The sequence below is a fragment of the Chiloscyllium punctatum genome, chromosome 30 (assembly GCF_047496795.1).
Source record: "Chiloscyllium punctatum isolate Juve2018m chromosome 30, sChiPun1.3, whole genome shotgun sequence".
Taxonomy (NCBI): Eukaryota; Metazoa; Chordata; class Chondrichthyes; order Orectolobiformes; family Hemiscylliidae; genus Chiloscyllium; species Chiloscyllium punctatum.
In genome coordinates, this window is record NC_092768.1 from 47,966,457 (window position 1) to 47,988,092 (window position 21,636).

Genomic DNA, 21,636 nt, shown 5'->3' on the forward strand with positions numbered 1-21,636 from the left:
GAGGTTGGGGGTCATTTATACAGATTTGTAAAATCATGAGGGTACAGAGAAGGCGAATGGTAGGTATCGTTTCCCTAGGATGGTGGAATTCAAAACTCGGGGACATATTTTTAAGGTGAGAGGAGAAAGATTTTAACAAGACATGATGGGCAATTTCTTTCCACAAAGTATGGTTCGTGTGTGGAATGAATTTCCAGAGGAAGTGATGAATGCGGGTGCAGTACAACGTTCAAAAGACATTTGGATATGTACATAAATAAGAAACGTTTGGAGGGATATGGGTCAAACACAGGCAGGTGAGGCTAGTATAGTTTGGGATTATGGTTTGCATGGACTGGTTGGACATAAGGTAAAAACAATGACTGCAGATGCTGGAAAGCAAATACTGGATTAGTGGTGCTGGAAGAGCACAGCAGTTCAGGCAGCATCCAACGAGCAGCGAAATCGACGTTTCGAGCAAAAGCCCTTCATCAGGAATAAAGGCAGTGAGCCTGAAGCATGGAGAGATAAGCTAGAGGAGGGTGGAGGTGGGGAGAAAGTAGCATAGAGTACAATGGGTGAGTGGGGGAGGGGATGAAGGTGATAGGTCAAGGAGGAGAGGGTGGAGTGGATAGGTGGAAAAGGAGATAGGCAAGTCGGACAAGTCCGGACAAGTCAAGGAGACAGTGCTGAGTTGGAAGTTTGGAACTAGGGTGAGGTGGGGGAAGGGGAAATGAGGAAGCTGTTGAAGTCCACATTGATGCCCTGGGGTTGAAGTGTTCCGAGGCGGAAGATGAGGCGTTCTTCCTCCAGGCGTCTGGTGGTGAGGGAGCGGCGGTGAAGGAGGCCCAGGACCTCCATGTCCTCGGCAGAGTGGGAGGGGGAGTTGAAATGTAAGGAGCCTTCCACATCCATCAAAGTTTTACCTGCACATCCACTAATATCATTTATTGTATCCGTTGCTCCCGATGTGGTCTCCTCTACATTGGGGAGACTGGGCGCCTCCTAGCAGAGCGCTTTAGGGAACATCTCCGAGACACCCGCACCAATCATCCACACTGCCCCGTGGCCCAACATTTCAACTCCCCCTCCCACTCTGCCGAGGACATGGAGGTCCTGGGCCTCCTTCACCGCTGCTCCCTCACCACCAGACGCCTGGAGGAAGAACGCCTCATCTTCCGCCTCGGAACACTTCAACCCCAGGGCATCAATGTGGACTTCAACAGCTTCCTCATTTCCCCTTCCCCCACCTCATTCTAGTTTCAAACTTCCAGCTCAGCATGTCTCCTTGACTTGTCCGGACTTGTCCTACCTGCCTATCTCCTTTTCCACCTATCCACTCCACCCTCTCCTCCTTGACCTATCACCTTCATCTCCTCCCCTACTCACCCATTGTACTCTATGCTACTCTCTCCCCACCTTCACCCTCCTCTAGCTTATCTATCCATGCTCCAGGCTCTCTGCCTTTATTCCTGATGAAGGGCTTTTGCCCGAAACGTCGATTTCGCTGCTCCTCGGATGCTGCCTGAACTGCTGTGCTCTTCCAGCACCACTAATCCAGTGGTTGGACATAAGGGTCTGGTTCTGTGCTGTAAGAATCTATGACTATGATTTTAAAGCCTAGCACAGTTTCTTAAGAAGCTTCACTGGATCCAAAACATTATCTCTGCTTTCTGTCCACAGATGCTGCCAGACCTGCTAAGTTTTCCGAACAATTGATATTTTGTTTCTGACATTTTGTTGAGATTTATGGACAACCAATGAAGAGAAGCCAGCTCCATGAATACTTTCACTTTTGATCCACATCAGACCCTAGTACATTAGAGTGAGACTCAATGTTAAAGTCTCTTAAGGCAGTAATGGGCGAATGATCAAACCTATGCCTTCCCTAAGGAGCTGAGAGAATTCTTCTCCAGACTACTCAATCCCTCTCCCCAGTTGAGAAGACTCAGAGTATGCCTTGAATGCAAAGTTTGTAAAGTTGTTATGTTTTCAGCCATCTTTCTAAAGGGTAAAGACAATACCCTCACAAGGGTGGATAGTCAGAGGTTGCATAGCTTTGCCCAGGAACAGGCAGCTTCTCTTGTTTCCATGGGGACAGGTTGGGACTTACAGAGCAAGCTGCCAAGTTAGCAGACCTGAAAACAAAGGGGAAAGGAGGTGAAGCTAACTTGACAGACTTTCTGTCTCTGAGATTACAGGCAGAGACAGACAGACAGGTCTGAGAAAGACAGTAAGGGCTGCAGTCAGTGTGGTCAGCAGAAAGGAGAGGGTGTTCTTTCTGTGGGCTGCCAGGAAGAATGTGGGAGACAACATGGTCTCTGGTTGAAGACACTGACAATCTAAAGACTCTGGAAGATTAATCCTGGCAAGGCCGGGGAACGAATGGATGGACAGGTCTCAGTGTTGACAGTCCGTTCAAACTCTGGAAACTCAGAGTGGCTTTTGATGGTCAGTCAAATGTACGATTGATTAAAATGGAAACAGGTGAGCCCACTGGAAGATGGCAGTGTCATTTAATTGCTCCCTGTGAAAATGTCATTCCACAGGCAACAGGATATAAAATATTATAGTGGGGTCGAGTGTTCAGTCACGTTATGAATTAAAGGGAGTTATCCTTTCTGTAATTTAGTGCATCAGTTGCCAACTAGTTAGTCAATGTTCCTTATTGTTTATTTTTATGAAAATCTGAAAACTGAAAATCCTTCCTACATGATCTTTAAGTGGCTCAGTTGGGAATTAACATAACTTTTAAATTAAGTCTGTCAATAGAATATATCAATTCCTCAGTTTGAATCCCAAAAAAGACTACCATTGGGAGGTGGATGTGCAGACATTTTCCACCACTGAAACATTACGATGGTGACCAGTTTAAAAATTTTATAATTGGCTGTAATGAGCTGGTTGTGAAAGGCATTTTGTAGAACCTTTCTTCTTTCTCTTTTCTGAGGAGATTAGTGAGGTTGTGGAATATCCAGAAGGCATTTGAAAACTGAAACAGAATGCTTCCAGTAAACACACTCAATATCCAACACACAGCTCCAGTCAAACATTCAACACAAAACACCGAGTAAACAGCTCTCTCAGCTGGATCTTCTCACACAGCATAAGGGACATTTCCACCCCCTGACTGCCCACAGGATAGTCAGACTGCCTGAAGATTGGTGTGGATATTATGGGATACAATTTGTATAAAAGCTGCTCCTTCACTCACCATCTCCTCACTTGGTTCTGGATTAGTGGTGCTGGAAGAGCACGGCAGTTCAGGCAGCATCCAAGGAGCTTCGAAATCGACGTTTCGGGCAAAAGCCCTTCAGGAAGGGCTTTTGCCCAAAATGTCGATTTCGCTGCTCCTTGGATGCTGCCTGAACTGCTGTGCTCTTCCAGCACCACTAATCCAGAATCTGGTTTCCAGCATCCGCAGTCATTGTTTTTACCTTTTTAGGAGACACTGGGCCGAGTGGGTGGACTCTCTGATTGACTTCTCTCATAGTCAATCCAAATATTTCTGGAGCAACGTGAATTTCCCGAATCTTGGGAAACTGATGGGAGAAATGGATAACAAGTTTTGCCCAATACTATAATTGATATTTGAATTTAGGATGTGCATTTTGAGTGAATGCAATATAATTTAATTTCCCAGGATAAACCAGAACTCTTTCATCAGCTACAGTGAAGCAATATTTTCCGCAGGTTCCTGAATTTCCTGACCAATGCATTTTCTTCAACTACTTTTGGAAAGCAAGGAAAGTCTTGTCACTATCTTTATTGAATTGACATTTTTCTTTGTATTTTTAATATTCAACAAATTCTCACTGTCACAATTCCAGCTCATAAACAATAGATAGCTCATTTTATACTCCAACTGCCTTTTCCATTGACCTCAGTGCTTGGGAAGTTGGGAGTCTGGACAGAAAAAAGAAAGTAGTCACAATTGTCTGCTCTTGGCCATTATCCAGTGTTCCTGATGGAAACAGTGGATGTGTGACATTCAAATGTGGAAAAAGATGGGATTTGGCTCTGAACCCCCCCACTTATGAAATTGCAAACTGGCACTTAACGTGGAATAGTCTGTAACTGAGGAGTCAGCTCCTTCAGCAAAAGAGGAGAGGGAGTTTGAGGAAATCATGTTTCCTTTCCCTGTTTTACGGAAGGATTGTGCCATACTACACCAGAGAAAACAGAGGGGATGGACTGCAAGTACATTTCAACCATCCCCCAAGGATAAACTACCCAATTGTGTCGCTTTACACTATTGCTTAGAGAAAGTTGGGCAGTGAAACCATCACCTGGAAATCAGTGGGGTCAATTAGCTTTCATCAGATCTGAAACTGGGCAGGGGTGTGCAGCCTTCCATCAGGATCAACGTTTCTGAAGGTTCGGCTGTGGGTGATTGGTCAGGGTGAGGCTAGGAAGAAGTGTGAGTGGCTCCAAGTGGTGGTGAGAGCTTCAGACATTGATCGAGCCTCATGATCCACTGACTCATTCATACAGTGAGAGGCAGTTCAAGTGTGAGGAAAGCTCCACAGCTTTGTACTGTCTGCTAATGCATATTGTTCATTTGTTGTGCAACGGTTTAACACAAGGACAACGTCATGGAAGAGAAACTCTTCAAGTGTGAGGTGCGCAACCGAACTTTCGCAAAGTAATCGTCACTCATGAATCATCAATGCCTTCACACCGGTGATAGCACGTTCATACGTGATATTGTAAGAACGAGTGTTCACAGTTATCAAGCCTGATAATTCACCAGCACACTCATTCACAAATCATTGTCCCTGGTGTCAACTGGAATGGTCATCTTAAGGGGTTGTCTTCAATTAGTTCTGCTGATGGACTGTTCTGCTTTCATTCGCTCGGGAAACTTATTATTTAGACACAGTTCTAACAGTGTGTTAGAAATAAAACCCAAGGATTCTCACAGTCTTCACAGGAAAGTTCAGCCTTATTTTTACTTAGTTTTGAACTTGTTTTTCAAATCCTCCATGGATAAAGTTGTTAGAACCACATGAATGACTCCCCAGGCTCTGAGCTTCCTGTATAACCCTCCCTCTCTTGTCCCGACCTCCATTTATTGAAACACAGCCATGTTGCAAAGTGAATAAAGAAATTGTAGATACCTCCTCTCTATTCCCCAGCCTGTCCACCAGATTCTTGTCTTACTCTGGATATACAATGGTGCAAAACAAGTCTGTGGTGTAATTACACATTTCTTTTATTGAGAATGTAGTCACACAGCTACATATATGGAGCTGCTGTCAAAAGTGAACTCTCAAAACTGGCAATTGGCCAGCTGATGATAAGTGTGTGATAAGGGGTCCACCTGAGTGCCAGAGCAGCATATGGGGAGTAAGTCCCAGGTGGAGATTGGCATGGGGGAGGCAGTTCTAGAACTTACCTTAGAACAGCTCAGTTTCCGTATGGGGCGGTCCAGAGGCTTGGAGTGGAGGGGAATGGTTGTTGGACTCGGGTCTGCAGGAGGCAGTTAGGTCCTGTGTGGAGGCCCTGCGCTGAGCTTCTGCAATGTAATATTTATTTGCATTTTTTTTACCTGAATTAATAAGACCTTAACTATGTCTTATTTCTAATATTTTTTAAAACTCTGTTTAAAACTCTGAACCATTTTTTCTTCCCCTTTTGTATCCAAGATTTGTACCTAGGTACTTGTACCCAAGATGGTGCCATAAGAGGCAGAAATTGTGAAAAACTTATCAACGCACTCCTGTACTTCCCAATGGAGTACACATGACAATAAAACTATTTTCTATATCCTATCTTCTCGTGGTCAGACTGCTGAACGAGACCTTTTATACCCTCAGTGATTGAACAGACCATTTCCCCTTAATGATCATGCTGACCCTCCCAAGTTCCTGATGGTTATCGTGTGAAGTGAGTCACACAGACTGATTCGCACACTCCCTTCAGAATGTCAGACAACAATGGCATCATTTTTATCCAATCCCCTTTGATCTGTGTTTGTTACCAGGCAGTTGTACTTACCTTCGCCCCTGCCGAGCTTGTGGCTTTCTCTCAAATTATATAAGTTTTTGTAGATTCATCAGAGTTTACTCTTTGGTTACCTGGATGGCAGCAACTGAAGGTAGTGAGGATGATTAAAGTGAATGACTAAAGTAGCACGTGAACAGCAAATATGATCGGGTTAACATAGATGACTTAAGGGGCGCATGGCTGTAAAAGCTGTCAGGCCTGTTTGAGTCATGCTAACTGTGTAAGAGAGATAGAATAAATAAATACGCTGTGAAGAAAACATCTGTTTATCATAGTATGGATTGATAACCATAAAAATATTAGAAAACAAGCTTCAGTTGCAATGCTGTATAAAAAGCCACATCTACTCACAGTAAATAAAATTTAAGCTTGAAGATATACTAAGAAGTACTTTCAAGAAAGACAACCTGGCTGGTGTCTGTCTTGCTCCTATTCTTTGTCCTTGCAAAAACCCAACAACTTGGCATAGTTGGCTGGATCTCAATATGCCGATCAAAATGTCCATCAACAATAACCCCATTTTCCTGCACTTGGCCCATATCCTTCTAAATCTTTCCTATCCATGTATTGTCCAAATACCCTTTAAATGTTCATATACCCACTTCAACGACTTGGGTAGCTCATTCCATATACGTACCACCCTCTGCGTAAAAACATTGTCCTCTCAGGTTCCCCTTTATTCTTTCCCCTCTAACTGATGCCCTCTAGTCCTTGAGTCCTCAACCCTGGGAAAAAGACTGGGTGCATTTACCCTATCCATGCCTCTCATGATCTTATACACTTCTATAAGATCCCTCCTCAGTCTCCTATGCTCTAAAGAAAAAAATCTTAATGGTCCAATCTCTCCCTATAACTCAGACCATTGAATCCAGGAAACATCTTTGTAAATTTCTTCTGCGCTCTTTCCAGTTTAATAATGTCTTTCCAATTGCAAGGTGACATAAAACTCCAAGTGCAGCCTCACCAACGTCCTGTACAACTGCAACAGAGAGTCTGTCAGGAATAATACACAGTTGTTAGGGCAAGGGGATGGATTAAAGTATGTCTATTACAATACAAGGAGTGTCAGGAACAAGAGTGATGAACTTAGACAATGGATCAGTACTTGGAACGACGATATTGTGGCCATAACAGCGACATGGATTTCACAGACGCAGGAATAGTTGCTGGATGTTCCAGGATTTCGAACTTTTAAAAAGGACAGGGAGGGGGGGTAAGAGAAGAGGGGGAAGTAGCATTATTAATTAGAGAGTGCATCATAGCTGTAGAAAAGGAGGCTGTTGAGGCGGGTCTGTTTACTGAGACAGTATGGGTGGAAGTCAGTAACAGGAAAGGCGCAGTCACTTTATTGAGTGTTTTCTATAGACCCCCCAATAGCAGCAGTGAGATGGAAGAACAAATTGGACAGCAAACGCTGGAAAGGTGAAGATGTAACAGAGTTGTTGCTATGGGTGAGTACAACTTCCCCAATACTGATTGGAACCTCCTTAGTGCAGATGGTCTAGATGGAGCTGATTTTGTCAGGTGTATCCAGGAGGAATATGTAAATATGTAAATAGGCTGCCTGGGGTGGGGATGGGGGCATATTGGATTTGGTGCTAGGCAATGAGCAGGCCAGGTGACAGAGCTCTCGGTGGGAGAGCATTTTGGTGACAGTGACCACAACTGCCTGACTTTTACCCCCATAGCAATGGCGAGGGATAGGAATAGACAGTATGGGAAGGGGAGGGGAAATTATATTGCTATTAGACAGGAGCTGTGGAGTATAAATTGTGAACAATTGTTCTATGGACAGGCACAACAGAAATGTGGAGGCTGTTTAAGGAGCGTTTGCTGCAGTGGGATAACTTTGTCCCATTGAGACAGGCAAGGAATGGTCGATAAGAGCAGAGGAGCTTCTTGTCAAAAGGAAGAAGGAAGCTTACTTAAGATTGAGGAAGCAAGGATCTGGCACAGCTTTAAAGGATTACAGGGTAGCTAGATAACTCAAAAATGGACTAAGGAGAGCTAGAAGGAGGCACAAAAAAGTCTTGGTGGAAGGTTTAGGGAAAACCCAAAGGCATTCTATACATTTACGTGAGGAATAAGAGAATGATCAAGGAGAGGGTAGGGACAATTAGGGATAGTGGAGAGAACTTGGGCCTGGAGTCTGAAGAGGTAGGGGAGGCCCTAAATGAGTTTTTTGTTTCAGTGTTCACTAGAGAGAGGGACCATGTTGATAGTGAGAACACTGTGGACCAAGTTAATAGGATTGAACAGATTTGATATTAAGGAAGTCGATGTGCTGGAAATTCTGGGAAGCATCAAGATAGATAAATCCCCAGGGCCGGACCAGATATATCCAAAGTTACTAGGGGAACCAAACAATGAGATTGCTGCACCATTGGCAATGATCTTTGCATCCTCACTCTCCACAGGAGTAGTACCAGATGATTGGAGGGAGGCAAATGTTCCTCTGTTGAAGAAAGGAAATAGGGGAATCCCCAGGAATTATAGACCAGTCAGTCTTATGTCTGCGGTAAGCAAGGTACTATAAATAATTCTGACAGATAGGATTTATGACTATTTGGAAAAAAACATATTTTGATTAAAGGTAATCAGCATGGCTTTGTGAGAAGCAGGTCATGCCTCACAAGCCTTATCAGGTTCTTTGAGGATGTGACGAGACAAGTTGATGAAGGTCAAGCAGTGGATGTGGTGTATATGATTTTCAGTAAGGCATTTGATAAGGTTCCCCATAATAGCCTCATTCAGAAAGTTAGGAGGTATGGAATACAGAGAAATTTGGCTGTCTGAATACAGAATTGGCTGGCTGAAAGAAACAGTGAGTGGTAGTAGATGGAAAGTATTTTGCCTAGAGGTCGGTGACCAGTGGTGTCCTGCAGTAATCTGTTCTTGGGCCTCTGCTCTTTGTAAATTTTATAAATGACTTGGATGAAGAAGTGGAAGGGTGGGTTAGTAAGTTTGCCAATGACCCAAAGGTCGGTGCTGTTGTAGATAGTGTCGAGGGATGTTGCAGGCTACAACATGACATTGACGGGTTGCAGAGGTGGGCTGAGAAGTGGCAAATGGAGTTCAAACTGGATAAATGCAAAGCGATTAATTTTGGAAGGAAAAATTTGAATGCTGAATACAGGGTTAAAGACAGGACTCTTGGCAGTGTGGAGGAACAGCAGGATCTTGGGGTCCATGTACATAGATCCCTCAAGTTGATAGGATTGTTAAGAAGGTGTATGGTGTTTTGGCTTTCATTAACGAGGGATTGAGTTTAAGAGCCGCACAGTTTTGTTGCAGCTCTATAAAACCCTGGTTAGACCATACTTGGAATATTGTGTCCAGTTCTGGTTGCCTCATTATAGGAAGGATGTAGATGCTTTAGAGAGGGTACAAAGGAGATTTACCAGGATGCTGCCTGGATTAGAGGGCTTGTCTCTTGAAGAGAGGTTGAGTGAGCTCGGGCTTTTCACACTGGAGAGAAGAAGGAAGAGAGGTGACTTGATAGAGGTATACAAGGTAATGAGAGGCATAAATAGATGACCAGAGACATTTCCCCAGGGCAGAAATGGCTGTCACGAGGGTTCATAATTGGAGGAATGTATAGGGGAGATGTCTTTATGTTCTTTATGCAGAGAGTAGTGGGTGCATGGAATGCATTGCCAGCGGTGGTAGTAGAGTCAGAGACATTAGGAACATTTAAGCGACTGCTAGACAAGCACATGGGCGGCAGTAAATTGTGGGCTGTTTAGGTTAGGTTGATCTTACATTAGGTTGATTTACGTTAAATGCTTGGCACAACAACATGGGCCGAAGGGCTGTACTGTTCTGTGTTCTAACTTCCCAACTTCTGTATTCAGTGCCCAGATTGAAGGCCAGTGTGCCAAAAGCCTTCTTCACTGCCCTGTCTACCTGTGACTCCACTTTCAAATAACCCTGCACCTGAACTCCAAGATCCCTCTTTTCCATGACACAGCTTATGGCCGTACCATTCACCATGAAACTTCGACCTTAATTTGACTTTCCAAAAAAGACCTCACATTTATCTATATTAAACTCCATTTGCCATTTCTCGGCCCACTTCCCCAGTTGATTAAGATCCTGCTGCAATTTCTAATAACCTTCTTCACTGTCCGTGATTCCTCCTATTTTAGTGTCATCAGCAAACTTAATAATCATGCCTTGCATATTCTCATCCAAATCATTGATATAGATAACAAACAGCAATGGACCCAGGACCGACCCCTTAGGCACTCCACTAGTCACAGGCCTCCAGTCCAACAAGCATCCTTCCACTATTACCCTCTGCGTCCTATCATCAAATCAATTATGTATCCAATTTGCTAGGTCACCTTGGATTCCATGTGACCTAAGCTTCCAGGGCAGCCTACCATATGGAACCTTATCAAAGGCCTTACTGAAATGTGTCCAGTTGTCGAGTGTGTGCCCATATTCTGACCCAATCCAAAGGAGGAGTCCCATTATGGCCATTCCCCTTCAATGTCTCCGAAGTGGTGGAGTAGGCGCTGAAACAGAACAGTTTGCTGCCCAGAAATCAGGAGGGTTTACGGACTGAAGGTTGGCCATTATACAGTCAACACTGACCGGCTAATACAAAAGCAGTGGTCTGCAGGGTACCTTGTTTCGCCCTTCCACAATGATACCAACCAGACTATTGCACCATCTCCTCTCCCATTTTGTTACACTGACTAGCATTTTGTATGAAGGAAGACACAGAGCCCCTATCACTCTCACCAGAACTGCAACTGAGGAAATGGGACATTCGTGGGAGTCAGCAGATTCTCCCAATATTATAATGTCTCTTTTCCCCCTCTGACCAAAGGGATTTGTAATAGCTCTCTCCTCACACAGGGCTCTAATAGCCTTCTAACTTTTCACAAAGCCAATCATGAAGGCACTTTTCAACAAAACTGGTTCCCTGAAATTATTACCCATTTCAATTCTTTTAATGGTATCTGTTTTGTTTGTGGCCACAAGACGAATGCTTGGTTACCCCCATCCTGGCTCCTGTAATCTTGCTTATGTGGTTCCATTTATGTACCACCTTACTAAACTGCTTCATATCCACTCTACTATGCGCAAGCCTGCCATGACTGAAACCAAGTAATTATTTTCCGTAATGTTTCCCATATATTGCACTGCGAGGTTGGCCAGGGAATCCCGCAATTTGGCTGCTGCCCTGGAGCAGATAGAAAATGACACTGCCCAGGCTTTACATAAAATCGGTGCCAAAAGGGTGGCCAATCACACAACTGCCTTACAAAACCAAATGGCTCTAGACTGGCTTCTCTCTGAAAAAGGAGGCACATGTCTCCTCATTGGGAAGGAATGCTGCACTTAAATCCCTGACAATTTGGAAAAAATTATCAACTTTGTGGATCATATCAATAAAGAGGCTGACAAACTCAAATACCCCACAACTGAAAACATCCTTTGGAGTTGGGCGACAGTATGGTTAGGATCCTTGGGCACTTCCATTGTCCAGGGCATAGTGATCTTTCTCATTATTTTAATTGCTATTTACATCCTTTTGCAATGCTTCTCTGCTTTATGATGCCTGCTAAAATTTGCTCTGTTCAGTCCAGTTCTCCAGCACAAAAAAAAGAGTTCTCCAGCTCCTATGTTTAAAGATTGCGATTCTGTACTGTGCTTTGATAGAATCAAATGGGAGAGTTGTGGAGAGTGACAATTGAAGGTAGTTAGGATGATTAAGGTGAATGACTAAAGTCACACGTGAACAGCAAATGTGATTGGGTTAATGAGGATGACTCAAGGGGCACATAACTGTAAGTGCTGTCAGGCCTATGTGAGTCATGCTAACTGTGTAAGAGAAGTAGAATCAGTAAGTACTCTGTAAAGAAAATGTCTGTTTATCACAGTAAGGACAAATAACCGTTAAGAATACTGTATAAACAAGCGTCGGTTGCAATGCTGTATAAAAAGCCACATCTACTCACAGTAAATAAAACTTAAGCTTGAAGATATACGAAGAAGTGCTTTCAATAAAGACAATCTTTAAGATTCATGCCTCGTCTCCATCTCTTTCCTGTTCGCCAGCCTTGGAAAGAATCCAACAGTTGGAAGGAAACAACTGAAGCAACTATTATCCATAGCCTCCTTAAAGGTAAATAGTCTCTATTCTCATCTTATCAAGCCCAGGCCGAAATAACGTGATCTTCAAGTTGTTCGAAGCAGAAAATCATATCTTTTTGATCCTTGTCAACTAAACAGTAATCAAAATGTTGTCCATTGTAGATTTTTTTCATTCATTGTTGTCTTCCTCTCTTCAAACATCCTTTTGTCTATTCCCTATATGAGATTGTCAAGAACTGTATACAATTGAGTTTATAAATACAAAAGTCACGCCAAAAGACCAACAAAACATTAGCATACAAATTATTAAAATCAAGGACTAAAACCAAGGTTAAGCAGAAGTATTTTTTAAATTCCCTGGCCTGCATTTATCATCCATCCAAGTTGCCCTTGAGAAGTGGTGGTATGTTACTCTTTTGAGCTTCTGTCCATAGGTAGAACAATATCATTGTCGGAGAGGGAATTCCAGGATTTTGACCCAGAGACACTGAAGGAATGGCAATATATTTCCAAGTCAGGAGAGTGAGTGGCTTGGAGGGGAAATAGCAGGTAGTGGTGTTCCAATGTATCTGCTGCTCTTGGCCTTCCAGATATAAGTCGCTGTGGGTTTGGAAGGTGCTGCCTAAGGAGCCTTGACAAATTTCTGCAGTGCATCTTGTGGATAGTGCACACTGCTGCTACTGAGCATTGGTGGAGAGAGATTGGATGCTTGTGGATTTAGGTTATATCTTGTCTTACAAATTATCTAGGAGATATTTACACACTGCATTGATCATGAAGTCAAATCAGATCACAATCACAATCCTTATATAAAAATGCTTCAACTGATCACAAACATTTTAAAAAACTTGTTGCTTCAATATAAGTGCTTGACAAGTTGGTAACAACCATAAGTACATCATTTTGGCTGAGAATTTATACTGATTTGTATTCACTTAATCAGCATAATCTGTCTTAAACTGACCATATCAGGAATTTTTAATGGAAGTTACATACAGTATAAATTCTATTTTCAATATCTTTAATGTTGGTTTATTAATGATCAGCCAGGAAGCTGGTGCCAACCATAGAAATGACCACAGATGTGGTTTGCTGCCTTCCAGAACATGTTGGGCTGATTCTTCTTGTTGAATCTGGAAGATCTCAAACTCTGTACCAGCATTAATGTATTTCAAAGAGAGAGCAGCTCCCAACACAATGTCTGCAATGTACATCTGCTTCCCTTGAATGTACTTCACTTCCAAGTGATATCTATGCAAACAAACAACCAGAGCAAATTCTTTGTAGCAAACACAAGTGGCTTCAGAAAGATGCTTTGAAGAAGCTTTCTCCCTCCCAAATAGACACTGGTGAAAGGAAAGACAGTAATCAACACTCTTTCTTGATTTGTGTAGCGTTGTTCAGTTTGTGTTAAAACTCTGGATACAAACACAGTGGGTTGTCCTCACTGTCTGGGGGTTACTCCAAGTCCTGTTTCACTGACATCACACTGCAGGGTGACTCCATTGTTACATCATAATCCCTCAGCACTGGTGATGTCATCACTAGTTGTTTGATGGGAGTGAAAGCTGCTTCTTGTTCTGTGTCCCAGTCCCACTGAACATCCTCCACAGTGAGACTGCGTAAAGGTTCAAACATCCTGACTACAAATTGTTCAAGAACTTGGTCAGGTAGTTGTTGCGCGGTTTCCAGGACGTCCACAAACTGTGGGAAGGCTTCATTAGTGAACACTCACTGACAGGCTCTCTCTCCTGTGAGAATGTGTTGATAGAGAACGGATATGTTGACTGTGCGAAAACCTTAATACAAACATTGCACATAAAGCATTTCTTCCCTGTGTGAACCCTATCTTGACCTAGGTGGTCAAAAAACTTACAATAGGTTCAACACTCATCCTACAATTGAAGAATTACTCCCCTGTGTGGATCCTCTGATGGAGCAGGAGGTTCCAGGACCTCTGGAATGATTTGCTGCAAACTTGGCACATGAACAGTTTCTCTCCTGTGTGAATGCGTTGGTGTCTGCGGAGGTTTGATGACTCAGAGAATGATTTGTCACACACTTCGCATGTGAATGGTTTCTCCCCTGTATGAATGCGTTGGTGCTTGTGGAGGGAATTTAACACTGAGAATGATTTGTCACACACCTCACATGTGAATGGTTTCTCCCCAGTGTGAGTCCGCTGATGGAGCAGGAGACTTGATGAGTCACAGAATGATTTCTCACATGCTTCACATTTAAAGAGTTTCTCTCCAGTGTGGATATGGTGGTGTCTGTGAAGGTGTGATAAATCTGAAAACGACTTGTCACAAAACCCACATGTGAATGGTTTCTCCCCTGTATGGATGCGTTGGTGTCTGCGAAGTGTTGATGACACCGAGAATGATTTATCACACACCTTACATGTGAAGGGTTTCTCCCCCGTGTGAATCCTCTGATGGAGAAGAAGTCTTGATGAACTTGAGAATGATTTGTCACACACCTCACATGTGAATGCTTTCTCCCCAGTGTGAATCAGTCTGTGCATGCTGAGGGTTGATGACTGTGTGAATGATTTATCACACATCTCACACCTGAACGGCTTCTCCCCAGTATGAATGCGTTTGTGTGTGTTGAGATTCGATGATAGTGAGAATGCTTTGTCACACACCTCGCATGTAAAGGGTTTCTCCCCTGTGTGAATACGTTGATGTATGCGGAGGGTTGATGACTGTGAGAATGATTTGTTGCATATCTTGCATGTAAATGGTTTCTCGCCTGTGTGAATCCTCTGATGGAGCAAGAGACTTGATGAATCAGAGAATGACTTGTCACACACTTCACACTTGAACAGTTTCTCCCCAGTGTGGATGCGTCGATGTGTCTGGAGATGTGATGAATACGAGAATGATTTGTCACATACTTCACACATGAATGGTCTTTCTCCTGTGTGCGTGCGTTGGTGTTTACGGAGATCCGATGATGATGAGAATGATTTGTCACACACCTCACATGAGAATGGTTTCTCCCCTGTGTGAATGCGTAGGTGTATCCGGAGGGTCGATGACTCTGAGAATGACTTGTTGCATACCTCACACGTGAAAGGTTTTTCCCCAGTGTGGATACGTCGATGATTCACCAGGCCCGACACCTGAGCAAATGCTTTGTCACACATTTCACACTTAAATGGTCTCTCCCCAGTGTGGATGCGTCGGTGATTCACAAGGGTTGATGACTTTGCAAAAGCTCGATCGCATACCTCACACTTGAATGGTTTATCTTCCATGAAGCTGTTTGTTTTGTCATTAGTTGTACAACAGATGCAGTTGGGGAGTCCTCCTCACACACCTCATATTCAAACCGCCTTTATAAATTGAGTCAGTGATTGACGAGGCTGGATAAATGATGGAAACTCATCTTGAGCCCACTCACACTTCCTCCCAGCCTCACCCTGACTGATCACCCACAGCCGAACCTTCAGAAAGGCTGGTTCTGATGGAAGGCTCCACACCACTGACCAGTTTCACATCTGATGATATCTCAAAGCCCCCCTGACCTGACTGATCTCCAGACAATGGTTTTAACCTTCTCTGTGTTGAACAATGTTGAGAAGGGACTGGATGTCTTACCACAGTTGTGCAGTTGTTCTTTGTGTGATGGTCAGGATCTATCTGCAGTGACTATCCTCTCTGTATTCTCTGGTGTAGTGCGGTGCAATCCTTCTGTAAAACAGGAAAGGGAAACATGATTTCCTCCAACTCCATCTCTTCATTTGTGGAATGGGCTGACTCCTCCGTTAAAGACTGTTCCACAGTGAGTGCCAGTCTGCTATTCCCTTTCTTTCTCTCACTGACTGTCACACACCCTCTGTTTCCAGCAGGGACCAGGATCAGACAACCAAGTTACTTTCTTTCCATCCACATCCCATCTTCCCAGGTACTGTGATAGTAATGAAAAAGACAAAGTGTAAAATGGGCCTTCAATTCATTACAAGTTTGCATTGTGCTGGTGACAACCAGTTCTATCCACGGTTAAGCACTATTCACTCATGGAAAATATTGTGTATAGTATAAATGTTGATTGAATCACAATTTGGAATTGTCCCCCTTTGTTTCCAACACTATGTGAAGAAAACACATTGGGCAGGAAGAGCTCAAAGCTGTGGAAAATGTTGCTTCAGTGTAGCTGATTGAACAATGTTGAGAAGGGACTGGATGTCTTACCACAGTTGTGCAGTTGTTCCTTGTGTGATGGTCAGGATCTATCTGCAGTGACTATCCTCTCTGTATTCTCTGGTATAGTGCGGTGCAATCCTTCTGTAAAACAGGAAAGGGAAACATGATTTCCTCCAATTCCATCTCTTCATTTGTGGAAGGGGCTGACTTGTCCTTGAAAACTTGATCCACTGGACTCACTCAGCTACAGCATTGGACAAGCCTAGTCTTTTGGGAATAGCTGAGGCCCTCAAGTAAAATCTTTAAGCTTTTGTAGCCAAAGGGATCAAAGGATATGGGGCGGGTGGAGGGGGCTCAGGGTAGTGAGCTTGATGATGAGCCATGATCATCATGAATGGCTGAGTAGGCTCCAGGAATCTCATGGCCTACTCCTGCTTCTATTTTCTGTTTCTGTGCTTCAAAGAAGTCATTAACATTTCAATAAATATGTCTTCAGGTATGGCAGGTAAATTGTTATGGCTTAATAATCCAGAGACTGGGAGCTCAAATCTTAATTCACACTAAGTCCTGTTCACACATCACTCTTGTGCCTACCAGTAACTGTTCCCATTCAGACAACTTTTAAAATTTTCATCCTTATTTTCAAATCATTCCATGGATTCACTCCTCACTATCTCTGTGATCTCTTTCAGCCCTACAACCCTTCAAGATCCTCTGTACTCCTTCAATTCTAGACTCTTGAACATCTCCAATTTTAGTCGCTTCACTATTGATGGTTGTGTCTTCAGCTGTAAGGCTGCACCCTCTGGAATTATCTCCCTAAACCTCTCCGCCTCTTCCCCTCACTTCCTTTCTTTAAGATCCTCCTTAAAACATATTGCATTGACCAGGCTTTAGGTGATATGTCCAAATATCTCCTCATGTGCCTCGCCGTTGATTGCTTCATTGATAACCTAATACAAGATGATTATAAAAAATCAATTCAGATCTAGGTAGTTCATCCTCAGATTATCTTGAAGTCTAAATTTAGTGATCTGAGGAGACTTGACTGCTGTCTCAGAAATGATGTCAATTTGTATTGAACTTTGATTGTTTGATCAAAGCTGCTTGTTGTGACATCCATCTGGAGCTCATGATTTTCCCAGGATCAGATTCACTGAGGTGAGAACCAGTTCAGGGAAAGAGCAAATCCCCACAGCCAGGAACTTGCAAAGACTGCTTTGAGTTTTCAGTGGAGTAATGTTGAGCTGAGTGGAGCTCAGTTTTCAGACTTCATATCAACACGGAAGAACAAGCAGTCTCTTCAAAGCTCAATGTCAACTCAAAAAGTGTTGATTCCGAGTATTTAACTTCACATCACACAAATGAGTGATGGCAGAAGCAGCAGATGATATAAACATGATATAAACACCACAGTCTATTGGTCTACTGAGAAATCTATGTTCAGAAATACAGCAAACAGAATAGAGCTTGCATCCCTCAAGACCAGATTTGTCAGAATGACCAACAAGTCCAGGTGATCTGCTCCCTCACTGCTGCCTACCTCTCTGCCCATGGACCCATCTCTATCTGGACTGAGATCAGGAACTACCCGCAACCTTACCCTATCCTATCCCATTCATGCTGGATAGGGGACTGCATTTTCAAGGGACAACCTTCATTGCTTCTTGTTATGAGGAGAGATGACACAAATTAGGCTTGTTTTCTCTACAAGTTAGAAGGTTGATGGGTGATCTGATTGAAAGTCTTCAATAAAGCGGCAATGAGAGCTGATCTGCAGGGGCTAAGACACGTGTTGCCAGGTATGGAAGGTTTGAGTTATAAAGAAAGGCTGGTCAGATTGGGAATTTGTTCACTGAGGGTAGTTCTGCTGAGGACATGGAGGTCCTGGGCCTCATTCACCACCGCTCCCTCACCGCCAGACGCCTGGAGGAAGAACGCCTCATCTTCCACCTCGGAACACTTCAACCCCAAGGCATCAATGTGGACTTTAACAGTTTCCTCATTTCCCCTTCCCCCACCTCACTCTAGTTCTAAACTTCCAGCTCAGTAACTGTCTCCTTGACTTGTCCGGACTTGTCCGACCTGCCTATCTCCTTTTCCACCTATCCACTCCACCCTCTCCTCCTTGACCTATCACCTTCATCCCCTCCCCCACTTACCCATTGTACTCTATGCTACTTTCTCCCCACCCCCACCCTCCTCTAGCTTATCTCTCCACGCTTCAGGCTCACTGCCTTTATTCCTGATGAAGGGCTTTTGCCCGAAACGTCGATATCAAAGCTACTTGGATGCTGCCTGAACTGCTGTGCTCTTCCAGCACCACTAATCCAGTAGATGGTTGAGAGGCAACCTCATAGTAGTCTATAAAATAATGAGAGGTATAGATAGAGTTAATGGTAGTCTTTTCTCTAGGATGTGGGATTTCAAGACTAGGAGCCATGTTTTTAAGGTGAGAGGAGAGAGATTTTAAAAAGACACACAGAATCCCTACAGTATAGAAGCAGGCCATTGGCCCATCGCGTCCATACTGACCATCCAAACAGCATCCCACCCAAACCCACACCCTTTACCCTATCCCTGTAACCCTGCATTTCCCATGGCAAACCCACTTAGCTTGCACACTCCTGGACACTACAGCTAACGTAACGTGTCCAATCCACCTAACCCCCACATCTTTGGACAGTGGGATGAAACCAGAGCAGCCGGAGGAAACCTATGCAGACATGGGGAGAACGTGCAAACTGCACAGTCGCCCAAGGGAGAAATCGAACCCGGGTCCCTGACGCTATGAGGCAACAGTACTAGTCACTGAGCCACTGTACTGCCCGAACATTAGGAGGAAGAAATGTCCTTCAGGGGCAGACATGAGGGGCAAATGTTTTTACACAGAGGGTAGTTCACGCGTGGAATGAAATTTTTGAGGAAGTGGTGAATATGGGCACAATTACGACATTTAGAAGACTTTTGGATAAGTACATGAATAGGAAAGGTTTGGAGGGGTCTGGTCCAGAAGCAAGCAGGTGGGACTAGTTCAGTTTGGGATTAAGGTTGGCACAGACTGGTTGGACCGAAAGGTCTGTTTCCGAGCAATATGTCTCCACGACTTCTACACATCAAGGGTGGTACAGATTTGGAACTCTCTTCCACAAATGGCAGTAGATGGTGAGATTAGTTGTTAATTTTGATTGAGATTGATTTTCTTTTAAGCAAAAGGGATATGAGCCAAAGGCAAGTTTATGGTGTTCAGCCACAGTTCAGCCATGATCTCACTGAATGGCAGAACAGGCCTGAGTGACAGAATAGCCTACTCCTTTTCCAATGATGACACAGAGTTCAAATCCATCTGCAGCAATCCATATATTGTTCTGCTGCCAGACTGAGGTTCTAACTCTATCTCCCTTCACAGAGAGTTTGTCACCTCACTGGGAGACTGCTTCACAATGAAGTTTAGTCAGATGATGAACCATGAGGGGAATCATGCTGCTCTGACTGAATTCCTGGGCACTTTCTGATATCTTATACAACAACAACAGACAACACTTCTGTTGCACAATGAACAATGTTCAATGTCCATTGGAGCTTTGTTTCTCCCCGGAGGCTGAGGGGTGACCTTATCGAGGTTTATAAAATCATGAAGAACATGGTTAAAAATCACACAACACCAGGTTATAGTCCAACAGGTTTAACTGGAAGCACACTAGCTTTCACAGCAACGCTCCTTCATCAGGTGATAGTGGAGGGCTCAATTTCAGTTACATCACACTGTAAAAGTTTTGCTATAAATTCTGTGTGTTAGGATTGAGCCCTCCACTATCACCTGATGAAGGAGTGTTGCTCTGAAAGCTAGTGTGCTTCCAATTAAACCTGTTGGACTATAACCTGGTGTTGTGTGATTTTTAATTTTGTACACCCCAGTCCAACACCGGCATCTCCAAATCATGAAAAACATGGATATTGTGAATAGCCAAGGTCTTTATCCAACAGCATTGGAGTCTAAAACTAGAAGGCATATGTTTAAGATGACAGTGGAAAGATTTGAAAGAGACCTGGGAGCAATTTTTCACACAAAAAGGGTGGTGCATGTATGGGATGAGCTGCCAGAGGAAGTAGTGGAAGCTGGTATAATTACAACTTTTGAAAGGCATCTGGCTGGGTACATGAATAGGAACTGTTTAGGGGGATATTGGCCAAATGCAGGCAAATGGGATTAGGTCAGTTTAGAAAATCTGGTCAGCATGGACTAGTTGGTCCAAAGAGTCTGTTCCTGTGCTGTCTGACTCTATGAGCTCATCCCTCAGCCTCTGACACACCAGTGAAAACAGCCCCAGCAATTCCCTATAGTCCAAACTCTCCAACCTCAGCAACGTTCTTGTATATCTTTTCTGAAGCCTTTTATGTTTAACATCCTTCCTATTACAAGGAGACCAGAATTGACCAGTTTTCCAAAAGTGGCCAGACCAATGTCCCCCGAGACAGCCACAACACGACCTCCCAACACCGAGACTCAATGCACTGACCAATAAAGACAAGTATGCCAAAAGCTTTCTTCACTGCCTTGTCTATCTGCAACTCCACTTTTGAGGAACTCCAAGGTCCCTTTGTTAGACAACACTCCCCCGGGACCATATCATCAAGTGTATAATTCCTGCCCTGATTTGGCCTGCCAAAATGTTACACCTCACATTTATCTAGATTAAACTCCATCGGCAACTCGTCGGCTCATCTGTTCAAAGTCCCATCTGGTGAAAGGCTCCCCATAAATGCAAGTCTCTTTTGCTTTTCTCAGCAAATTAAAGAAATCAGTTTCTGGAAGGTTTTGTCAGAATTTCAAAAGACAAGCAACATCACAGAGAGCACTGACCATTCACAGGAGAATAACTAGTTCCTAACACACACATTAAACAATAGGAAATCAGTAAGAATGCTCGGGCACTCCGCACCTCCAAGGTCATGACACCTCACCTTCGCATATTTAGGAATGAGCCATCAACAAAACTCACCCTGGAAATCAGAGGGAAATGCTTCCAATAAACACACTCAATATCCAACACACAGCTCCAGTCAAACAGTTCAGCACAAAGCACCGAGTAAACAGCTCTCTCAGCTGGATCTTCTCACACAGCATATGGGACATTTCCACCCCTGATTACCCACAGGATAGTCAGACTGCCTGAAGATTGGTGTGGATATTATGGGATACAATTTGTATAAAAGCTGCTCCTTCACTCACCATCTCCTCACTTGGTTTTCAGTCCCTATAGGAAGTGAACCAGCTCTGGAAGAGGAAGAGGAGACAATGTGCAGAGTGGGTGGACTCTCTGATTGACGTCTCTCACAGTCAATCCAAATATTTCTGGAGTAACATGAGTTTCCTGAAACTTGG

The 21,636-nt window shown here is 43.7% G+C and overlaps 1 protein-coding gene and 1 pseudogene across 2 annotated transcripts in view; one reads left to right on the forward strand and one right to left on the reverse strand.

Annotated features, from left to right (window-relative positions):
- LOC140455670 (uncharacterized) overlaps positions 1–21,636 on the forward strand; it is a 72,967-nt pseudogene that overhangs the window by 26,682 nt on the left and 24,649 nt on the right.
- Positions 5,704–21,636, reverse strand: part of LOC140455668 (uncharacterized) — a 66,320-nt gene continuing 50,387 nt past the window's right edge. Inside the window, exons 1-3 of one of the 2 annotated variants that reach the window (XR_011952931.1) lie at positions 16,299–16,392; positions 15,705–15,797; positions 5,704–12,312 (exon numbers count right to left, since the gene is read on the reverse strand). Coding sequence is in view for 1 of the 2 variants with exons in the window: in XM_072550669.1 (XP_072406770.1) it covers positions 14,006–15,334 (1,329 nt within the window). In the remaining variant the exon portion in view is untranslated. Of the gene's footprint in view, positions 15,335–15,704; positions 15,798–16,298; positions 16,393–21,636 lie in introns of those variants that run through there. The other variant, XM_072550669.1, reaches the window with a different exon arrangement.